The sequence below is a fragment of the Euwallacea similis genome, chromosome 11, assembly GCF_039881205.1.
Source record: "Euwallacea similis isolate ESF13 chromosome 11, ESF131.1, whole genome shotgun sequence".
Classification (NCBI taxonomy): domain Eukaryota; kingdom Metazoa; phylum Arthropoda; class Insecta; order Coleoptera; family Curculionidae; genus Euwallacea; species Euwallacea similis.
In genome coordinates, this window is record NC_089619.1 from 296,534 (window position 1) to 318,760 (window position 22,227).

The 22,227-nt window shown below is 38.9% G+C and overlaps 3 protein-coding genes across 6 annotated transcripts; 1 reads left to right on the forward strand and 2 right to left on the reverse strand.

The window, feature by feature from the left end:
* Window positions 1-1,503: 1,503 nt before the first annotated feature.
* LOC136412269 (interleukin-1 receptor-associated kinase 4-like) lies at window positions 1,504-5,894 on the reverse strand. 4 transcript variants are annotated; one of them, XM_066395291.1, is made up of 9 exons: window positions 5,733-5,894; window positions 4,441-4,667; window positions 4,182-4,345; window positions 3,939-4,117; window positions 3,339-3,531; window positions 2,527-3,281; window positions 2,310-2,462; window positions 2,007-2,213; window positions 1,504-1,923 (listed from the first exon to the last, which is right to left on the reverse strand). In XM_066395291.1, the coding sequence occupies exons 2-9, from the start codon at window positions 4,638-4,640 to the stop codon at window positions 1,711-1,713; spliced, it is 2,064 nt and encodes a 687-aa protein (XP_066251388.1). In that variant the 5' UTR covers window positions 4,641-4,667; window positions 5,733-5,894; the 3' UTR covers window positions 1,504-1,710. The 4 variants fall into 4 exon arrangements, with proteins under 4 accessions (XP_066251388.1, XP_066251387.1, XP_066251386.1 ...); XM_066395290.1 differs by having other exon boundaries at window positions 4,441-4,695; XM_066395289.1 differs by lacking the exon at window positions 5,733-5,894 and adding an exon at window positions 5,364-5,664.
* A 4,139-nt stretch (window positions 5,895-10,033) lies between these two features.
* LOC136412040 (uncharacterized) lies at window positions 10,034-12,052 on the reverse strand. Its single transcript, XM_066394903.1, has 5 exons — window positions 11,869-12,052; window positions 11,057-11,811; window positions 10,840-10,992; window positions 10,537-10,743; window positions 10,034-10,453 (listed from the first exon to the last, which is right to left on the reverse strand). Exons 1-5 carry the CDS (start codon window positions 12,005-12,007, stop codon window positions 10,241-10,243), a joined length of 1,467 nt encoding a protein of 488 aa, XP_066251000.1. The 5' UTR covers window positions 12,008-12,052; the 3' UTR covers window positions 10,034-10,240.
* A 5,625-nt stretch (window positions 12,053-17,677) lies between these two features.
* Window positions 17,678-18,531, forward strand: LOC136412050 (biogenesis of lysosome-related organelles complex 1 subunit 1-like). Its single transcript, XM_066394920.1, has 4 exons — window positions 17,678-17,694; window positions 17,750-17,912; window positions 17,967-18,039; window positions 18,099-18,531. The coding sequence occupies exons 2-4, from the start codon at window positions 17,852-17,854 to the stop codon at window positions 18,346-18,348; spliced, it is 384 nt and encodes a 127-aa protein (XP_066251017.1). The 5' UTR covers window positions 17,678-17,694; window positions 17,750-17,851; the 3' UTR covers window positions 18,349-18,531.
* The last annotated feature ends 3,696 nt before the right edge of the window (window positions 18,532-22,227 follow it).

The window sequence follows — 22,227 nt, forward strand, 5'->3', positions numbered from 1 at the left end:
TGTTGATAACATTCGGCCATCCTGACAATAGAGTGACCACACTCGTGTCCCGTTTCTTTCTTTCTCTCCTTCCTCCTTCTTAAGGAAAGAAACAATATGTATCATACAACAAGGTCACGGTGCTAGAGTATCGACGTAATAACCGCCGATAATGATCATTTTAAGCACTGTCGCCCTGCAACCTGCCCACTGTCGTCTGGCCCTGGGCCACCTGGAGACCTGTTTTATGTGTTTGCTAAATGTTAAGTACGTTATATGCGCTTCTTGCAACAAGGGTCAGTGTTCTCCCCAGAAATGCACGCGAGTATACCAGGTTCCAGAATACCGGGGCTCTCGCCTCGCCCCTATTCCCGGTTCAACCCTATGCTCGCTCCGCCACGGGCATTACTCCCACCGGCCATTCCTGGGCGCGTAAGGAAAATGGGATCAAGGAAATACGAGAACATAACTATTAAATCAAGTGGTCGTGCACATAGCTGCAGTCTATGTACACATTAAACTTAAGGGTGCCGCACAACTAATTAGCTACTGGAAGGTACACGAGTATACTAGGCTCCAGAACCGTTCCGGAATACCAGAGCTTACGCCCCTATTCCCGGTTCAACCTTACACTCGGCCGCCACTGAACATTAAGCTCTTAGGCCCCTTCCTAGCAGTTATTTACCTTGCACTACCATATATGCATTAGAGTTGAATCCAAGGCTTCATATTTTCTACACCGGCCACGCCCAAATATGGCCCTTGCGATCTGGTCATCCCTGGGATGTCCCTGACTTCATATCGATCATTCCCAAATCGTTTTGAAATTCGAAACGGTCCACGCCATTTCGGCAGCAGTTTTGTACTCGACCCCATGGGTTGAGTGGATGTTATCTTTAAGAGCACCAAATCTCCAACTTGGAACCGGTGTGGAGCACGTCTCTGCGCGTAAAATCGTTCTTTTTGTCGCGCCTGATAGTCCGGATAATTGTCTCGCACCCTCTTACGCAACGCAGTAACATCAATTTTCTCCGGTACATCTTCGAGAGAAAATTTGACCTGGCCCGACGCGCGGTAGCCCATTAGGACTTCACTAGGTGTCGCCCCTAGAGCCTTATTTATTGTTCCATTCAAGCCCAGTTGAATATTAGCCACATTTTCATCCCATCGGTCATCCTCCAAGTTGGCTCCCATCGTCGATAATGAATCGAGGATTGTACGATTGTACCTTTCAACCTGCCCATTTCCTCGCGGCAATCCTACAGCATTTAGGTAGTGAGTGATTCCCCGCGAATTACAAAATGCTTTAAATCTGTGGGACGTAAATGATGTACCCCGGTCACTTATGATCCTTCTAGGCGCTCCAAATTGCTTAATCATATCAATGAAACAGTCTATAACATGACATGTTTTAGTGCTTTCCACCGAGTAGATTAAAATAAACTTTGTAAATGCATCAACGATTATTAAAGTGGAAAATAGATAGATATACGAACATAAACAAAAATGCCATTTTCTCTCGTTGATAGTTCAATTTATTATCAGGTACATAATACTAAAAAATAATTTTCTTTGTACCACCTACATGTTACCATCCTGAAACACTTATAAAATTGCGCAAATAGATTTGTTGCATCCGCACCAGTACGGTATTTGCCACAATCAAATGGTAACTATGAGTAAGTGAAATGTAAACTAACCCATGTAATAATCTCCACGAACCCAATTTAGTCAATATTTAGACATTTCTTCCATCAGCTTCGTCAACACTTTGGCAACTTCCTCCATAAGCAGGCGTTTTTCTACTTCCTGCAAACACTGCCATGCCAGATTAAAAATTTTAGCGGCAAAATTTTCTCCATCTATACTCCAACTGCCAACAGATTTATCGACGATGGATTCCACGTCCTCGGAATTCTCGCAGTGTTCTTCAATATAGGTCACCTGCGACAAACCAAAATTATTTGCATTCAGTCCCCAGTTATCAATTTAAAAACATTTTCAAATAGAGAACTAATCCTACTTACAAGATCGGCGCAGTCTCGGTCATAATCTAAAGGGGGCAGAGATGTTAACAACTCCAGTAAGACCACGCCAAAGCTGAAGGTGTCTAGCTTAGTGGAAATTTTACCCCTGTGGTATTCCGGTGACATATAAGCGGACGTACCGCAAAGACTCGATTCCAAATCGTTTAACTGACCAGGCAACAGCTTGACTATACCAAAATCACATACCTGCATGCAAAAATCGATATTTTTGAAAATACGGCTCAAAAGTTTGAACCCAAAATACAAAGAACGGCACTTCAAAGGGAAATAAAAAGGTCACACCTTCGGATTATTGTTAGCGTCCAATAAAATATTCGCCGACTTAATATCCCTATGAATCAGTGGAGTAGAGGCAGTATGTAAATAAGCTATACCTCTGGCTGTTCCGAGAGCTATGTGAAGTCGTTGTTTCCACTGCAAATCATTGGGACACCTCTGCAAAAAGAAATCTTAATTATATCGTCTGATCGTACATCACTGTTGTAGTCGAGTCTCTTACCTGGAGTGCTTCATATAAAGATCCTCCTGGAACATACTCGTACACCAAACAATACGTGTTAGTGTCGCACGAATATCCTAGCAAAGGCACCAAATTTTCGTGCCTACATTTATAGAGCACCTCCACTTCATTTTTAAATTGTTTGACAGTATGATCACTGTCTACAGGATCTAGAGATATCTTCTTAACAGCAACTGGTTTGTCGAACAACCCTACCGCCAAAAATACAGATCCGAAGGCACCTGCTCCCAGAAATTTTCCTCCTTTATCAGAAGAAAAATCACTCGTCGTTCGTGCTAACTCGGCATAGGCGAAGTGGGGAAGTGGAGAGTTTAAGGATAAAATAGGCACACGTGATGGACACTTAGAGGACGCATTGAAAGAAGATGGCTGAGGTATTGTCAAAGGGATATCTCCACTTGAATAAGTTGAACTTTGGGTTCTGAGGGACATAACAGAATCTGGAATTATTATGTCCGATTTAGGTGGAGTATAATCAGCGACAAAGTCAGGAATTATTTCAGAATGTGGTTGGGATTGGCTAGATGACAAGTTATGATTAAGGGCACTGACCATTGGTATCAGTTCACGGACTGAATCAGTATTGGTAGTTTCTGAATTGGTATTGGAAGATTCAGCTGTATAAGCATCATTTTTACAATCAATCGACAGTAACTCGCTAAAATTGGGAATGAATTCACTCCGTTCTTCGATTTGTGACGATTGGTTATTACCTGGAATATCATCTCTTACATCTACAAAATTATCGTCAAAAGAAATACTATTTCATGTTAAGTTCGTTTTAAAGGTACCTTTATTTTCTCTACTCATGAAAATTGAGCATTCAGGTAAAATCACGTCTTTTGAACCTTCAATATGATCAGAAAATTTAATCATATCCGAGACTTCTTTATAAAACTGAGATTTAGGTGTATGAATGACTAATGACATTGGAGATGGTTCTGGCAATGACCTTGCTTCACTTACTATAATCTCAGGAATAACCTGCAATCCAATGAAAACAATCTGTTAGGGATGTGTCTCTCTAATAATATACAGGGTGATTCCCATCTAAAGAGCCAAACTTCAAGCACAAATATTTTTAGAATTTTGAATTTAATTCAAAAATTCAACAATAAAGAGGCTGTTTTATTTGAAATGTGGAAATATCTACTTCCAGTACAACTAGAAATGCTGCTTGAATTTTTAAAAGTTTAGGAGTGTAGCCCTCATCATCTTTCATATTTATCTCCTTTGCAGATCTTCCACAGATTCATGTTGTTCCCAGGGAATCCCCCTATATAGCTAAGTAGTAAATATACTCTACAACATATCAATTTGCCCTTATAATCATGTGTCTAAACATTTACATTCAATGAGCAATAACCCTGTATAATACGGAAAGAACTTACTGGCACAAGATTTTTGTTCCCTAAAGACTTTTTCCTGATTTTCTCAATTGCTTCTCTTAGATAATTGATTTCATCTAAGCGTTGCTTAATTTCAATGTCATTTTGAAGTTTCTCGTTTACCAAGCTTAATGAAATGGGCGCAGCAGGCCCTTCATTGGGCCTTGGGGCTGGTTCTTCTCCTAGGATTATGATATTATTTATTATAATTTCTCATATCACTCATATTGTAAAACTTCAACTAACCCAAAAGATTTGCCACATAATCGGCTGCTCTGAAGAGTTCTGTCTTGACAAGGAGATACTTCAAATGTCCCAAAGATGGTCGGATTCTATCGGAAGTACCCCATTCGTCAAAAAGAATCTCTGTGCAGGATCTGTTAAACATTACACTGCCTTTTTCAATTATCCTAAAACATGTCATGTCTCTCATGTTGCAGCTTTTAAAGCTTATGCACCAGCGTAGTGAAGTAGTTAGATAATGTAGATGTAAACAATAATTTACCTGAAATCATCGGAATTATATTTGCGAACATTTGCGGCAGTAATGTCGCATCTGTACGAATGGTTAAGTCTCATGGGTATATTATTCATTAATCTTTTCCACAAATCTGCTTCATCCAATATTTTCGTCAATTCGGCAGTTATACTTGGGGGTAGATTCCTAATTTCTACTGACGAATTATATTTGGTAGATGAGGCCATTTGTCTGATCACTAATATGGATTTTCCCTTAAAATTTTTACAACTTTATATAAACCTAAAAGTAAGTTGAAAAAATTTCATTTTTCTTTTACAAATTTTAAATATATATTATATATTTTTTAACATTTACATATTATACAGGGTGATTCATAACTTATCAATAAAATTTTAGGGGTAGGTGTATTATAAAAAGTAAGTCAATTTTGTAAGAAAACTTTTTGGAAAATCCTTATAATATCCGTGAAAAAAAATTGTTAAAGTTTAACCATTGTATAACTGGAAGACTATAACATTTATTTGGATCTCCCACATGTCAATGGTTGGGAGCTGAAGACATGGGTGATCCGACTTAAGGGTAACAATTTATGATATTAAAATTGCTTACACATATAAGCTCACTTCTTTTATCTCAGGTGAAACAAAAGTATCCTTAAGCCAAATCACCCATGTCTTCAGCTCCCAACTATTGACATGTGGCAGTCCCAGTTAAATTATACATAAGATTAAAAGGGTATTCAACAAAATTCCATGGCGTACGTTAACTTAAAACATTAGTCGTTCTGTTATACAATGGTCAAACTTTAACAATTTTCTCCAAAAAAATTTTCTTACAAAAACAACTTACTTTTTCATGACGCACCTACACCTAAAATTTTATAGATAAGTTATGAATCACCCTATATAGATATTCTTTTTACAACTTTTACTATATTTTCAATTCACCATTAAATCCAGATCTGTCTATTGATATAATACACACATTAAAGAGCCGAATGAGTAAAACAGCTGAGGTGAACTTGTTATCCGCCTCTAGCAGTTAGGGCGAGACCTGAAACTTTCAGATTTTTCGCCTAACCCAAAATCTCAGAATTTTAAATTCATGTGTTGTTGGTGCTAACGGGGTGATCTATTCTTCCGTTACAAGTTGAACACGCTGAAGGGACCAGTATTCTAACCCGGCAAAGATACTAGTCATAGATACAAAATACGCGCTGATACTACTCGACTATCTTTATTTACACAAAACTATTGCTACGTTTATTATCACAGTCTGTATGTTCTATACCGAGGGTGATAATCGTGGTACGTTACCTGGAGAAAGCTAAGAATAAGAGTATAAGAATTCAAGAGCTTAAGAGCTTTTGAGTATAACAGTTTAACAGTACGAGAGACTAAGTGTGTAAGAGAGATTTTAAGGGTCTTTTTGGGTTTTTATAGCTAACCAACCCTTTCGCTATTTCCGCCCCTGCTACTCGCCAACTGTCACTTCTGTGAGTGTCACTTGTCGGTGCAGGTTCTCGGTGTGAACTACTCTCGAGTGTATAATGCACCACAGGGGTAATACATATCACGGAGCTATTACGGCGTCGCTAACAGTGCAGCGTGCACGTAGAGTTGGCGGCTTGTCTAACGTTAGCGTTCCTGTGTGAACACACTGAGGGATCAAGATCTAAACCCGACGGAGAAACTGATTCTATAAATTGGGTACGCGCCTTTTACACTCAACCACTTTATTTATACGAGACTAAGATATACACTGATTATCATAGCGAGGTTTGTTCAATACTAAGGGTGATGTTGGATGCATTTCACTTTGAGAGAGCTCAGGGCGAAAAGAGAAAGTTTTTTGGGAGTTGTTTCCCTTTCAAAAGCTAACGATCCCTTTTTTCGGTGCACCGAAGTACAGCTACCCGATCATAGTCAGGAACACGGTTCGTGAAATAAAAAGCTTCGAGAAATTTGGAACAAATATACCCTTTATTTTATAATAACTGGATAAAGTTCGAGAGAATTTCGGTCTTACAAATAACTCGTAAATACACGTATATGTATTAGTGAATGTGCGTTCACATCAGGATTTAAAAGGCGACTCACTCTAAAAGTTTTGTCTGGTGGCGATTAAGACTCCCGACTCAGGCTTCCTTTTCAGGTGCACTAATTGTTCGGGTTAGGGGGTTCGTTCCTCGATTGGCGCGAGTACCACCCTCGTGAATATTTTACAGGATCTCGTAACTCGCGGACAATGAACTCGGGAGTACTTTACAATTCATTTATTGTACTATTGAACAATACACGAAGTAATGCACTTAACTAACTTAATAATTCACGCCCGGAGTGGTTGTTACAAGTCGGAAAGGGGTGCGCGAGGTAGCTGAGGATCTCACAGTGTCTTGGTCGTGATGTTGTTGCACTGAGAGATGATAGATGAGAGAGAGATATTTCTACATTTCTAGGTCTTAAATAGTAGAGCTAAGGGCCGGTACTCATAGACGTACCCCTAACTTGGAAGCAATTGTCGGCTTCCCGGCTACTCATCGTGTTAACGCGCAACGTCCGGATGAATAGCCGACTGGACCTTCGTTGGCCAGGCCGGCGGAGCGACGCTTAAATTGGACGGACATTATAGCTCCGACAAAGAACATTGCTGGAGATCCCAATCATAAAACAACCACCATCTGGGGATGATGGATGCTAACGCTGAGAATTCCTTGAATGCACGTGACTATTACTAAATTAATTTACAAAAAAAAACCTAGCAGGATTCAGGAACTAAAACGAAATTACAAATACAGGGGCGTAGCATCGGGTATCTTAATTGAGAAAATAGTCCGATGTGACTAGTTACAGTCTTAACAGTCGTCTTTTAACATCTTTAGGATGTCTTTGATTTTGGAACAACACCGGCTTGTATTTTGGTTCTAAATTTTTGTTTGTTAATTTTTTGGGTGTTGTTAGAAGATACGTGTTGCCTTCGGGTATTTCAGGATCATTTTCACGGTTTTGATTTATTTTTGACAAGACGTTGACTTTTTTTGCGCTTAATTTTACATTAATTACGTCATTTAGTTCCTTGAAAGTTTGAGTTAGTTCATGAATACAGAGTTATTCACCCAAACCGTTCATTAGAAGTTTACTAGGATCTAAAAGTGATACGAATTTGAAAATTTGGAGTTAAGTTAAGTTCTACATATACTATTTTTTTTTATATTTTCAATTTGCTGTCACTTCCGGTTTAACCGGAAATAGCTGTAACTTGCTTATTTCAAATGGAACCCCCAGTATATTATTTTATTTTTAGATTCTACGTAATATTTTAGGTACATTTTCTGCATAATGTTCTATACTTAGTTCTTACCGTTTTTGAGATATTTGACCTTGAATTAAAAACGTGCCTCTGTAATGACCAACTTTAAAATTGCATATCTCCGCAGTTATTAAAGACATAATCTCCATATTTTGCAGAATGTCAATACATAGTCTTAGATTCACACTTTCACTATTTATATGGCTTAGTATTATACAGGCTGTCCAATAATATAAAATTGTAGGTGCTTATTTTCAAAAATGGCGGAAATATTAGATGTTTTTCCTTTACGTCGAAGCGGGTCTTGGAATAGTCACTTTTATGATGTGCGATAATCAGTGGGGTAACGTAATTTTGTCTAGATGCAATGGGCATCGTTCCCTAAGTGTCTGAACCTTTGTTTGTTTGTTTGGTTTTATGGCGAGCCTGGGAGCTCGGATCTTGATTCCGATATGCCAGAACCAACTGGTCCGTCCTAATGTAGACGGTTTTAGTAAATTTTGTTTTTCAAAGTCAAAATATGATTTTATGTATTCGTTGCCCTATTATAACTCTTGTTTTCAAGGATGTATTTATATTGTTATCGAAGAAAAGAAAGACTTAAACCTCGGACTAAATTTATTAATTTCACTTAGAAAAAAAAAGGAATGCCAGAGTTAAAGATATAACGTCCCCTTTGACCGTCGGGACCAGATTGCCCTCTATCCTGGGTTCCATCCCTCTCCTTTATCCAACACCGTCCCGCGACCCCAACGTAAGTGGGTACATCTGTTTATTTTCTTCATGGTTTTGCTGGAACCTTGCATGTTGATAACATTCGGCCATCCTGACAATAGAGTGACCACACTCGTGTCCCGTTTCTTTCTTTCTCTCCTTCCTCCTTCTTAAGGAAAGAAACAATATGTATCATACAACAAGGTCACGGTGCTAGAGTATCGACGTAATAACCGCCGATAATGATCATTTTAAGCACTGTCGCCCTGCAACCTGCCCACTGTCGTCTGGCCCTGGGCCACCTGGAGACCTGTTTTATGTGTTTGCTAAATGTTAAGTACGTTATATGCGCTTCTTGCAACAAGGGTCAGTGTTCTCCCCAGAAATGCACGCGAGTATACCAGGTTCCAGAATACCGGGGCTCTCGCCTCGCCCCTATTCCCGGTTCAACCCTATGCTCGCTCCGCCACGGGCATTACTCCCACCGGCCATTCCTGGGCGCGTAAGGAAAATGGGATCAAGGAAATACGAGAACATAACTATTAAATCAAGTGGTCGTGCACATAGCTGCAGTCTATGTACACATTAAACTTAAGGGTGCCGCACAACTAATTAGCTACTGGAAGGTACACGAGTATACTAGGCTCCAGAACCGTTCCGGAATACCAGAGCTTACGCCCCTATTCCCGGTTCAACCTTACACTCGGCCGCCACTGAACATTAAGCTCTTAGGCCCCTTCCTAGCAGTTATTTACCTTGCACTACCATATATGCATTAGAGTTGAATCCAAGGCTTCATATTTTCTACACCGGCCACGCCCAAATATGGCCCTTGCGATCTGGTCATCCCTGGGATGTCCCTGACTTCATATCGATCATTCCCAAATCGTTTTGAAATTCGAAACGGTCCACGCCATTTCGGCAGCAGTTTTGTACTCGACCCCATGGGTTGAGTGGATGTTATCTTTAAGAGCACCAAATCTCCAACTTGGAACCGGTGTGGAGCACGTCTCTGCGCGTAAAATCGTTCTTTTTGTCGCGCCTGATAGTCCGGATAATTGTCTCGCACCCTCTTACGCAACGCAGTAACATCAATTTTCTCCGGTACATCTTCGAGAGAAAATTTGACCTGGCCCGACGCGCGGTAGCCCATTAGGACTTCACTAGGTGTCGCCCCTAGAGCCTTATTTATTGTTCCATTCAAGCCCAGTTGAATATTAGCCACATTTTCATCCCATCGGTCATCCTCCAAGTTGGCTCCCATCGTCGATAATGAATCGAGGATTGTACGATTGTACCTTTCAACCTGCCCATTTCCTCGCGGCAATCCTACAGCATTTAGGTAGTGAGTGATTCCCCGCGAATTACAAAATGCTTTAAATCTGTGGGACGTAAATGATGTACCCCGGTCACTTATGATCCTTCTAGGCGCTCCAAATTGCTTAATCATATCAATGAAACAGTCTATAACATGACATGTTTTAGTGCTTTCCACCGAGTAGATTAAAATAAACTTTGTAAATGCATCAACGATTATTAAAGTGGAAAATAGATAGATATACGAACATAAACAAAAATGCCATTTTCTCTCGTTGATAGTTCAATTTATTATCAGGTACATAATACTAAAAAATAATTTTCTTTGTACCACCTACATGTTACCATCCTGAAACACTTATAAAATTGCGCAAATAGATTTGTTGCATCCGCACCAGTACGGTATTTGCCACAATCAAATGGTAACTATGAGTAAGTGAAATGTAAACTAACCCATGTAATAATCTCCACGAACCCAATTTAGTCAATATTTAGACATTTCTTCCATCAGCTTCGTCAACACTTTGGCAACTTCCTCCATAAGCAGGCGTTTTTCTACTTCCTGCAAACACTGCCATGCCAGATTAAAAATTTTAGCGGCAAAATTTTCTCCATCTATACTCCAACTGCCAACAGATTTATCGACGATGGATTCCACGTCCTCGGAATTCTCGCAGTGTTCTTCAATATAGGTCACCTGCGACAAACCAAAATTATTTGCATTCAGTCCCCAGTTATCAATTTAAAAACATTTTCAAATAGAGAACTAATCCTACTTACAAGATCGGCGCAGTCTCGGTCATAATCTAAAGGGGGCAGAGATGTTAACAACTCCAGTAAGACCACGCCAAAGCTGAAGGTGTCTAGCTTAGTGGAAATTTTACCCCTGTGGTATTCCGGTGACATATAAGCGGACGTACCGCAAAGACTCGATTCCAAATCGTTTAACTGACCAGGCAACAGCTTGACTATACCAAAATCACATACCTGCATGCAAAAATCGATATTTTTGAAAATACGGCTCAAAAGTTTGAACCCAAAATACAAAGAACGGCACTTCAAAGGGAAATAAAAAGGTCACACCTTCGGATTATTGTTAGCGTCCAATAAAATATTCGCCGACTTAATATCCCTATGAATCAGTGGAGTAGAGGCAGTATGTAAATAAGCTATACCTCTGGCTGTTCCGAGAGCTATGTGAAGTCGTTGTTTCCACTGCAAATCATTGGGACACCTCTGCAAAAAGAAATCTTAATTATATCGTCTGATCGTACATCACTGTTGTAGTCGAGTCTCTTACCTGGAGTGCTTCATATAAAGATCCTCCTGGAACATACTCGTACACCAAACAATACGTGTTAGTGTCGCACGAATATCCTAGCAAAGGCACCAAATTTTCGTGCCTACATTTATAGAGCACCTCCACTTCATTTTTAAATTGTTTGACAGTATGATCACTGTCTACAGGATCTAGAGATATCTTCTTAACAGCAACTGGTTTGTCGAACAACCCTACCGCCAAAAATACAGATCCGAAGGCACCTGCTCCCAGAAATTTTCCTCCTTTATCAGAAGAAAAATCACTCGTCGTTCGTGCTAACTCGGCATAGGCGAAGTGGGGAAGTGGAGAGTTTAAGGATAAAATAGGCACACGTGATGGACACTTAGAGGACGCATTGAAAGAAGATGGCTGAGGTATTGTCAAAGGGATATCTCCACTTGAATAAGTTGAACTTTGGGTTCTGAGGGACATAACAGAATCTGGAATTATTATGTCCGATTTAGGTGGAGTATAATCAGCGACAAAGTCAGGAATTATTTCAGAATGTGGTTGGGATTGGCTAGATGACAAGTTATGATTAAGGGCACTGACCATTGGTATCAGTTCACGGACTGAATCAGTATTGGTAGTTTCTGAATTGGTATTGGAAGATTCAGCTGTATAAGCATCATTTTTACAATCAATCGACAGTAACTCGCTAAAATTGGGAATGAATTCACTCCGTTCTTCGATTTGTGACGATTGGTTATTACCTGGAATATCATCTCTTACATCTACAAAATTATCGTCAAAAGAAATACTATTTCATGTTAAGTTCGTTTTAAAGGTACCTTTATTTTCTCTACTCATGAAAATTGAGCATTCAGGTAAAATCACGTCTTTTGAACCTTCAATATGATCAGAAAATTTAATCATATCCGAGACTTCTTTATAAAACTGAGATTTAGGTGTATGAATGACTAATGACATTGGAGATGGTTCTGGCAATGACCTTGCTTCACTTACTATAATCTCAGGAATAACCTGCACCCCCCCGTGGTGTCTCCACCTTGTCGTGGCGGGGGGGCTTGAGGGTCCCTGCGACCCCAGGAGCCATGCCGGTTGGTGCAACCGTGCCGGACCGGTCCTGGGAGAGGGACCGGACAAAGAGGGACACAACAGGTACTGAAATGATGAGTGAGCCCTATAACGAGGTATCCCAGGCGGGTAAAAATCCCGCCACCGGTTCCGACCGGGTGCAAGCCCCGGTGGCCGGTGCAGGCCCCACGGATTCTGGGGGGGGCCAAGCCCACTTGAAATTGACAGCGAATGTGGAAAGGAGGCACTCTATCGCCTCAATAGATCTGGTTAGGGATGAAGAAAACAAAAAATCTGTAAATTGTAACAAAGGAAACTGCGGTAATGAAACATCAATAGAACAGGCATGGACGAAAATACTTGGGAAAAAAAATAGAGCTATTAGTGACTCGGACAAGAAAAGGAAAAGAAGTGAAGAAAAGACAGAAAGTAAAGAGATCCTATATAAGAAAAAAGAGCGCCCCGAGGTATATGTAATTACTGAAGGTTTGAATGAAATGAATAAAATGGTTATTAAATTAAGGGGATTTATTGAACAAAACACAAAAAAAGAAATTAAAGAGTTGACAACGAAAATGGAAAGACAAAAGAATTCCTAGAGAAACACAGATTTGAGACACCGGAAAAAATGACTATGGATATAGATACACAGACTGATTTACTGAAAAACAATGAAATTGAAACGCAGACTGGAGGCATAGATAGGGTAGAAAATTTTGAAGAATTCGAGGCACAAGCTAAAACAAATTGGAAGGAAGAAGACTATAAAAATACGATAGTTCAGATAGGAAATCCATTGGCAACTAGGGACAATGTCCCAAAAGTCGTGGTAGTTGGCCCAAAGGAAGAAAAAATGGAAACAAAATTTCAGGCATTGTTTAGAGACAGATATCCGGAATTATTGGAGATAACAGAAAATATCGGTGTAATAGAACAAATGTATAAAATTAGGACGGCAGAGAAGGTTATTCCAGTAACCAAAAAAATTATAAAAATTAAGTACGATGGAAGGGAAAGGGATCTTTTTGCTAGGCTGCGGGAACTTAAAGATGAAACAGAGGGCGACGAATGGGTGGCAATACATGAGATAGAGGGTATGACAATTGAGATTTTAAGGAAAATGATAGAGAGCATTTTTCATGATACTTCTACACATGTTATAATATATACGGGGACAATACAACAAGGAGTAAATATAAATAAAAATATACAAAATAAAGAACGTAAAACTTATGCACTAATAGTCAATAATAAGGATAATTCATTCAACGAAACTCTAAAAAATGTTAGGGAATGCCTGGAGAAGGAAACAAATGGTAAAGAAGTTATAGGCTTAAGGAGCACAAAGGAGGGGAATTTGTTAATAGTCACGGAGAGGGATCAGGGAAAGATCGAACGGGTAGAAAAGGCATTACAGAGTTTAAAGGGGCAAAATACAATAAAAAAAATTACCGGAAAGCAGGAAAACAGTGAGGCTATATACATTAGAGGTATCGATGCACTCTCTACAAGGGAGGACGTTCTTGGAGCACTAAGGGAAGAAATACCCGATCTAGACAAAAGAAATTATAAACTAAGCGACATTAGACTATCTACAAATAATACACAAACAATAACATTTAGTGCGGAAAAAGAAATTATACAAAGGCTGGTAAACAGGAAAGGAATTAGAGTGGGAATGGTGCGGTGCTACCTGGAACGGAGAATGGACTTGGGAAGGTGTTTTAAGTGTTGGGAATACGGGCATGAAGCTAAGGAATGTAGGGGCACTGACAGGAGAAAACTGTGTTATAGGTGTGGAAAGGAAGGACACGAAAGGAAAAACTGTGATAATGAGGAATATTGTCCAATGTGCGGAGAGAGGGGGCATAGGGCAGGGACATATAAATGTGATAAATTTAGAAAACAATTAAAAGAAACACGGAGGATAGAGCGGCAGGTCTCTCGCTTGAATGAAAATAATACAAATAAATATTAACAGGTGTAAGGCTGCGCACGACCTACTGATGCAAAAAATTAAAGAGGAAAATATAAGCATAGCTCTAATATCGGAACCGAATAAAAAAATAGTTAAAGACAAAAAAAATTACTACTGTGATACGGAACTGGATGCTGTGATATTTATATGTGATAAAAAATTAGATGTGATAAAAGGGGGAAGGGGAGAAGGATACGTATATGTGCAAATTGAGGGGGTCAGATTCTACTCATGCTATTTTTCTCCGAACAGGAATCTATCTAGTTTCGAGAAATTTTTGGAGCGTGTCGAGGGGACTTTGATTCCACATGGATTGCCGGTGATAATCGGAGGTGACTTTAATGCCAAATCTCAAGGGTGGGGGTCAAGTGTGGAGGATGCAAGAGGGGAAAAACTTTCGGAATTTATATCGAGAAAAAATTATGTGATAGCTAATAGAGGAAAAAAACCGACCTATGACAGGGGAACGCGGAAGTCTAACATAGATGTAACTGTTTCTTCACAAAACATAGCAAAAAAAATAATAAAGTGGAACACTGAGGAGAAAGAAAATCTGTCTGATCATAAAACGATAGCATTCGAATTGGTGAATCAAGAACAGAAAACGGAAGGGGGATTGCTTAGAAATAGATGGCGTATAACGAAAGAAGGCTTGGAGAAATTTAATAAGAACTATGAAAAAAAAGTAAATGGGATGATACACATGGAACCGGGTCAACTCAGGGAAATCGTTACAGTGGCATGCGAGGAATCGTTCTCAAGAATAAGATGGGGAAATGGTAAGCAAAAACCGGTTTATTGGTGGAATAAAGAGATTAAAACAGAATGGGATTTATGTACAGTGGCCAGGAGAAAGTTGACAAGGGCAAGAAAGAAGGAGGATCGTGATTTGGTGCTCAGTCTACAGGAGGAGTGGAAGCAAAAGAGAAAAAAACTTAAGAAATTAATTTTTAAAGCAAAGAAGGAGGCCTGGAAAAATGTAATAAATGAAATGGAAGAGGATATATGGGGGGCAGGATACAGAATAGTAAATAAAAAGTTTACAACACGCACAAAGATAAGCAAAGAAACGCAGATTCTCGAAGCAAAAAAACTGTTTCCTAGTAGACCTATTATAAATTGGGAATACGAGGAAGCCATTGAGAGGATTAAACTATTTACAGAGGACGAAATTAAGGAAGCTGCGGCAAGGTTAAAAAATAAAAAAGCCCCTGGGCCTGATGGCATTCCCACGGAAATTGTGGCACAGATAGTCTCTCATAATCTACCTAGTATTAGAAAGGTTTTGAATTTGGTATTGAAAAAAGGGGAATTTCCTGCAATTTGGAAAAGAGCTGAGCTGGTTCTGATAGAAAAACAAAAAATAAATGATGAAAATGAACAAAAAACGTACAGACCAATATGCTTAACGGATACTATGGGAAAACTAATGGAGGCTCTGATTGGGAAAAGAATAATGACGGAGATAGAAGAGAGGGGGGATCTGTCTGACAGGCAGTTCGGATTTCGTAAGGGCAAGGGTACTATACATGCTTTACTGTCATTAAAGGAAGAATTAGAGAGAATTAAAAGTGTAAGTCCGGGGTGTAGAAAGATCTGTCTTATGATGACTTTTGATGTGCGCAATGCTTTTAACTGTGTGGATTGGAGTCAAATCGTCGGGGAGCTGAAAGAGAAATGGAAATTAAGTATTTACCTGTTAAACATAATTAAGTCCTATTTGTCGGGCAGATGTATCTTGGTGGAGGGGGAGGAACTGGGGATGACCTGCGGCGTTCCACAGGGGTCGGTCCTGGGTCCGATGCTGTGGAATGTGCTCTACAATGGGGTCCTGGAGATGGAACTTCCTGAGGGGGCGACGCTGCGTGCTTACGCGGATGACCTCTCACTGACGGTCGCTGCAAGGAATGAGATTGAGTTGGAGGATAAAACGGCAATATATGTTGAACGGATTATGGAGTGGATGGAAGGGAAGAAACTGGAACTAGCGTTGGAGAAAACTGAAGCTATTTTTCTGTATAAAAAAAAAAGAATTAAGGATTGGAAAATAAATGTGAGGGGAAAAGAAATAAAAATAAGTAAAACTCTGAAATATTTGGGTGTGGTATTGGATGAAGGTCTTAAATTCAAGAATCATGTAAATTATATAGAAGAAAAAACGGCAAAGATAACAACAGCTTTATGTAGGATGATGCCAAATTGGTCGATTTTAAGAGCAACAAAAAGAAGGATTCTGGTGGGTGTACTTGAATCAGTGATACTATATGCGGCGCCAGTGTGGGTGGATGTTGTAAGGGTGGGTAAATACCGGGAAAAATTTAGAAAGATACAAAGAAAGGTGGCGTTGAGGGTGTGCTCGGCATACCGGACGGTATCGAGTGAGGCAGCGCAGGTGATAGCGGGGGTAATACCGGTGGAAAATCTTATTAGGGAAAGGGCCGAAACTCACGCGGTGGGTAAGGAGGGGAGAGGAGAGGCCAGAAGGCGAACTGTGGAAGATTGGCAGCGATCATGGGAAAGGGAGACAGGCGTGGCAGAGTGGAAAAAAAGGCTTATTCCGAGGGTTGAGGAGTGGTTGCTGAGGAGGCACGGGGAGGTGGACTATTATTTGACGCAATTTCTGAGCGGGCATGGGTGCTATGGACAGTATCTGTGCAGAATTGTGAAGGAGGAGCTACCGGGCTGTTGGTACTGTGGAGAGAAGGAGGATAGCGCTGAACATACTATTTTTAATTGCGAAAGATGGAAGAAGCAGAGGGAAAATTTACAGCAAGAGGTGAAGATTAGGTTGGAAACTGAGAATATAGTTGGAGAAATGCTTGGGGATGAATATGTTTGGAATAGGGTTAAGAATTTTGTACGAGTGATCCTGAGGGAGAAGGAGGAGGACGAGAGGGGGAGAAGGGAGAGAGGCCGGAGGGGCCAGGCTGAAAGGGGAGAAGAAGGAACGTAGGAGAATCTTGCCTCCGCTTGAAGTAATGCTATGGAGTAGTTCCAAGCGGAAGCAAGGCGAAAGAGAGGAGGTTTTAGTGGGTAGGTATCCTGATACGGGATGAATCCCACATAACCCGGTTGCAAAACAACAGACCGGGTACCTATGAAGGTTTCCTCCTCTATAAAAAAAAAAAAAAAAAGGAATAACCTGCAATCCAATGAAAACAATCTGTTAGGGATGTTACTCTTAGCTCTCTCAGGATAACGTACCATGATTATCACCCTCAGTATAGTACATACAGACTGTGATAATAAACGTAACAATAGTTTTGTGTAAATAAAGATAGTCGAGCAGTATCAGCGCGTATTTTATATTTAGGACTAGTATCCTTGCCGGGTTGGAATACTGGTCCCTTCAGCGTGTTCACCTCGTAACGGGAAAATAGATTACCCCGTTAGCGCCAACAACACGACGTGTTATTCTGAATCTCATCGGTAAACGCAAACACCTATAAACCCGACAGAGTAAACACGATTTCTCGAATGGTGCACCACAAGTCCAACACTATCTGTGCTGTTTTTAGTTTTGACGTTGACACACCATAGTGACAACTGAAAACTTAAAATAAACATCTAAATTGCCAATAATCCAGGAATTAGTATAATGGTAATTATTGTTGTTTTTTAATGTATTAGGTTAATTTATTCCCGTTATTCTGCAGATGTAAATTGGAAACCAAGTACATACTTAAAATCCCTTAATTGGCACCAATCTGCTGCCTAAATACTAATCGCCAAAGCTCCCCATCAATTTTTTTCAAACTATGTTGTCTTCAATGGTAAAAGACCATAACACAAAACAGAGTATCAGAAAGGAAATTCAAGGTATGACAAAATCTCCTTCAGTTTGGTGATTTATAAACCTACAAATAATAATAGAAACCAAAAGAAAGGAAGCCTGTGCATCTGCAGGAGATCTAACTCAAGCATTGGTGGATCATTTAAATGTTGGGTAAGTATATAATTGAAAAAGCTTAGATATTATCCATAAACTATATCATTATATTGTAGAGTGGCCCAGGCATACCTAAACCAAAAGAAATTGGATGCAGAAGCTAAGCAACTACACACAAGTGCACAGGCATTTTCCAAACAAACACAGCAATGGTTAAGTTTAGTTGAGTCATTTAGTAGTGCCCTGAAGGAATTAGGGGATGTAGAAAATTGGGCAAAAACCATTGAAGGAGATATGCAGACTATTACAACAGCTCTTGAAATTGCTTATAAAAGTTCCCAGGAGCAAAGTGACAACAGTCAATAATAAATAATTTGTTTTAGAAGATCAAGGGTTCTATTGTTGTTAATGTCAAATTCAATTTGAGTCAACTTTTCTCTAGCAAAAATTAGGTTTATTTGCATTTATAGGCCTTGTTAAACAAAAATGTGTAAATATTATTCTCTAGAAATAGCACAATTTTCATTTTTGAATAAAAAATGTGTCCTTTAGAATAGCCCAAATCCCTAATATGAGTATCAAAAAGTTTATTAGATTAGATATTCCCTCACGATGACTTTCAACATTTCTTCATCTTGCATGCAGTGAACATTTAGCATTCTCTGCCACTCTAAGATTGTACATGTAGTGACGTAGTTGACATTGTTCAGTACACAATCTTATGATGCTTTGGAGCTGTTTTCTATTAAGGTTTAGTTAGTCTTTTGTCCCATTCTTAAGAGGTCCTGAATGTACATCACAATAGAGTGAACCAAACTTGGACTTCATTGCAGTGACATTTTATTTGTTTAGCTTCCCACAACATATGTGTTGACATATTCATTTAAAAAAAAATAATTTTTCGAAATTTTGGAATCTAGTTAGATAATTTAGAAATCAGCAGGAATGCTCCTAATTTGCTGACTCTTAAGAAACATATACAGTGTCTTATTTAAAGCTGTGATTGAAGATCACTCAAAACTGGTACATTGTATAAGAAAAAGTTTTGAATAAAAGTTATCCAGTGAAGAGGCAGACATATCGTGGAAAAAGTGACTTTTAACCAAAACGTCATTTCAAGGGCAACTTTTTTTCAAACGACAACCCTTTATTTTTTTTACAGATCCTTGTAAGCTTGTAAGTTTTATTTAAAACAATTTTTGAGGTAATTATGATTGTCATAAGTTTTAAACAGAATATGCATTGCAAAACTTTCCTAGAAAAAAATGTAATAATTTCGACTATCTCAAAATTTGTACAAAAATCAAGGATAACTCTGCAGCAAAACGTCCAATAAAAAAGTTGTCCTTGAAATGACCTTAAAATGACGTTTTGGCTAAGAGTCACTTTTTCCATGACATGTTCCCCTGTTTACCCAACAACTTTTATTTGAAACTTTTTCTTATACAACGTATCATTTTGAAGTAATCTTGAATCACAGCTTTAAATGGGACACCTTGTATATGAAGACTGCACGGGAAAAATGGGAAGAGTAAAAAAAACTAATTTTCGAGAAAACGCAATTAAAACGTTATAAAAAAATTCTATTAGGAAAAAAATATTTATTTCTTACACAAAATAAACTTAAATTGTATAACTAAGTATGCAAGTATAAATAAGAAATTATATTATGCTATCAGTCGGATACAATAAAATGAATAGTTCAACCTCAAAATATCCTTTGAAATAACAGAAAATGTCACAAATAACAAATTAACTACGGTACCATAATGTTAATTTTTATAAGGAATATTCGTAAAGTCTCTTGCTTTTTGTTCACAAAATGGTTTGATCTGTTGTAAGTCCTGATATTTCTCTTTTGATGCAGTCAATGGCTCTAAAAAGTATACTTGATAAAAGATCTGTTTAAAAATTACATTTAACATTTAACTGCACAAACTCTTGGCGATAAAAAATTCACTTAGGTTAATTTTGCGGGTTTCTTTGTTGATCTTATTACCAGTGATTATTGCAGAAGTTTTCCATTAACCATTGTAAGAATCCCTAAATTGAACCAGTTTGGTATGTGTCACCTCAAATTCCTTAATGGACCTTATCGGAAAAGGACACTTTTTCTCGTAAAATTTTGTCAAATTCTGCTTAATTTTGTAGATATGCCTGCCACAGAATCTATAGATCTTAACTAATCCTCTACTTTTATCAACAGCTGAAGAAAAATACTCTCTAAAAGGTACCGCCTAGAGTTTCTCATGATCTAGTGAATTCCTTTGTTAAGTAAAAGAATATCCGATAATTCATTTAATTTATTAATTCGATTAAATATATTCTACATAAGCCTAAAATTAAATTTATAATTAGTATGTAAGGAACCTGTGTTCTACGCCTATGAACATCACCCGTTTTTTTAGCCGCATTTGTCCGTATGACCAGATGTTGGTACGTATTTTGTTTGAACTGAAAGCTAACTATGTAATAAACCTTCTCGCCGCCCTTTGTGCGTACCAGAATTTAGGCACGTTCTCGATTCTGGTCTCAACCGTCCTCTAATAAAACCCAAATTATGCTGTTAAAGTGAGTAAAGCTACAAGGTCAGATTTAGAAGAAGTGCCGATGATGACCTCCTAGTTTTAGTACGCCTATGTGCGCTTACCATTAATTTTAGTATTTCAGCTTTTGCAACAAGAAAAATCGCTCTCTTGTGCGTCTCCGTCAACTCTTAACTCCGTACTTCGCACGTTACTCGTACGCGAATACTTTACGGTTCCTACACACGTTTAATTAGTACACTAGTAAATTTATCACGGAAAGTTGTTACTCCTTTTATTAAGTTGCTCGAAATTGTTGGTGAACAATAAATCTTTGTTACAGTTAAAAGGGTTTTTTTGTTTTGTTCATTTGCACGAACACGGTGTCTCTGAGACCGCGAACTCAGGGTGGTCCTTCGTAAGCATCCAGTTCATTGCTAACTAGACATATCAAAAATTTAGCCACATCTAATCAAAATTTTGGTACCACGAATCCACGAATAAACAGTCAGGACTAGTACTAAGGTGCAAACACAGAAAGATCCAAAAATGCCAAATCGTGCCTCCTAAGCGCTACGCTTTAACGCGGTCAGTAGTTATTAGATCAATAACTACCCTATAGTCTAAATACGTTTATGATCGTTCTCCAGTAGCTTAACTATTTAAGAACTCGCAACATGGGACATCGCTCTCTTGCAATCTTGCATCCCCGCGTCTTAAGACCTTGCTCTTGGTTCTCAATCACCGACTCATGTGACTTCTTACTCGTTAAAAAAGTGCCTCCCGTAAATTAATCTGTTAAGTGGTTCCCGGAGGAAGTAGCTGATCCCGACTGATTGGTCTTACGACGGATTCTTCGGAAGTTCATAGTTGACACGCCTTAAACAATAAGTTCGGGAAGTGTTAGCACAATATCAGGCAACAGAGAAGAGACACGCAAGTTAGTTGTAATTTACCTAGCATAGAAACGGCATTGTACAATTAGTCTTAAGTTGTAGAGTGTCTTAGAGAGAACTTTCTTTCTTGTAATCTGGTTACTTTCCAAAGTGTCCTCAGTTAAGTTGTAAAAGTACCGTTAAGGGATCTTTTCGAAAAACTAAAGTGGTACCCCTTGGCGAACAAAGATTATACCCGATAAATTTTTTCTTTCGTAAATAAATTCGTTATACAGTAAAAGAATAGCCTACGATAATTCAAGAAACAGCAAGCAGACTTTCTTCGATTCGTTAAGAGGCGAAAGTGACGATTCCCCAAGTACCATTGAGGAAAGGGTAAGTGTGGTCGGTAAGGCAGGAACAGGATTGAACCGGACAACACAAGTGCCCCGCTTGCGACTGTCAAATAATCCCAAATTCCACAATATTAACTGCAATAACTTGAAAAGGGGATGGTTTTTTTGACATGATTCGAATTCCTGATACCAATTTTCATGTACTTCAGCCCTGACCTTTTGATTTACCATGGCCATATTTCTGTCACATTCCAGATAGGAATGACCGCGAACCGGAAACGTGATATTTAATCGTTTAGCTGAATGAACAAGGTAATGTATGAATCTAAGTACTGTAATTCTTATTATGTTCATAACACGAGTCACAAAATATTTCTAGTATGGCTAAATATGGTGAATACGAAGTAATTCAATATTGAACATATTTCATTTACACCCTTTTTAGCAACAATTTCTGGGTAACAAAAAAACACTGAATTTCCTGTGGAT

Coding starts and splice junctions, on each gene's coding strand:
- LOC136412050 (XM_066394920.1), top strand. CDS start 17,852: ATGTTGTCTTCAATGGTAAAAGACCATAACACAAAACAGAGTATCAGA. Junction 17,913..17,966: donor TATCAGAAAGGAAATTCAAG/GTATGACAAAAT, acceptor AAATAATAATAG/AAACCAAAAGAAAGGAAGCC. Junction 18,040..18,098: donor GTGGATCATTTAAATGTTGG/GTAAGTATATAA, acceptor ATTATATTGTAG/AGTGGCCCAGGCATACCTAA.
- LOC136412269 (XM_066395289.1), bottom strand. Junction 4,346..4,440: donor TATAATTCCGATGATTTCAG/GTAAATTATTGT, acceptor GACATGTTTTAG/GATAATTGAAAAAGGCAGTG. Junction 1,924..2,006: donor ACCGAGACTGCGCCGATCTT/GTAAGTAGGATT, acceptor GGTTTGTCGCAG/GTGACCTATATTGAAGAACA.
- LOC136412040 (XM_066394903.1), bottom strand. CDS start 12,007: ATGTCATTAGTCATTCATACACCTAAATCTCAGTTTTATAAAGAAGTC. Junction 10,993..11,056: donor CTTTATATGAAGCACTCCAG/GTAAGAGACTCG, acceptor TTCTTTTTGCAG/AGGTGTCCCAATGATTTGCA. Junction 10,744..10,839: donor ACGCTAACAATAATCCGAAG/GTGTGACCTTTT, acceptor TTTTGCATGCAG/GTATGTGATTTTGGTATAGT.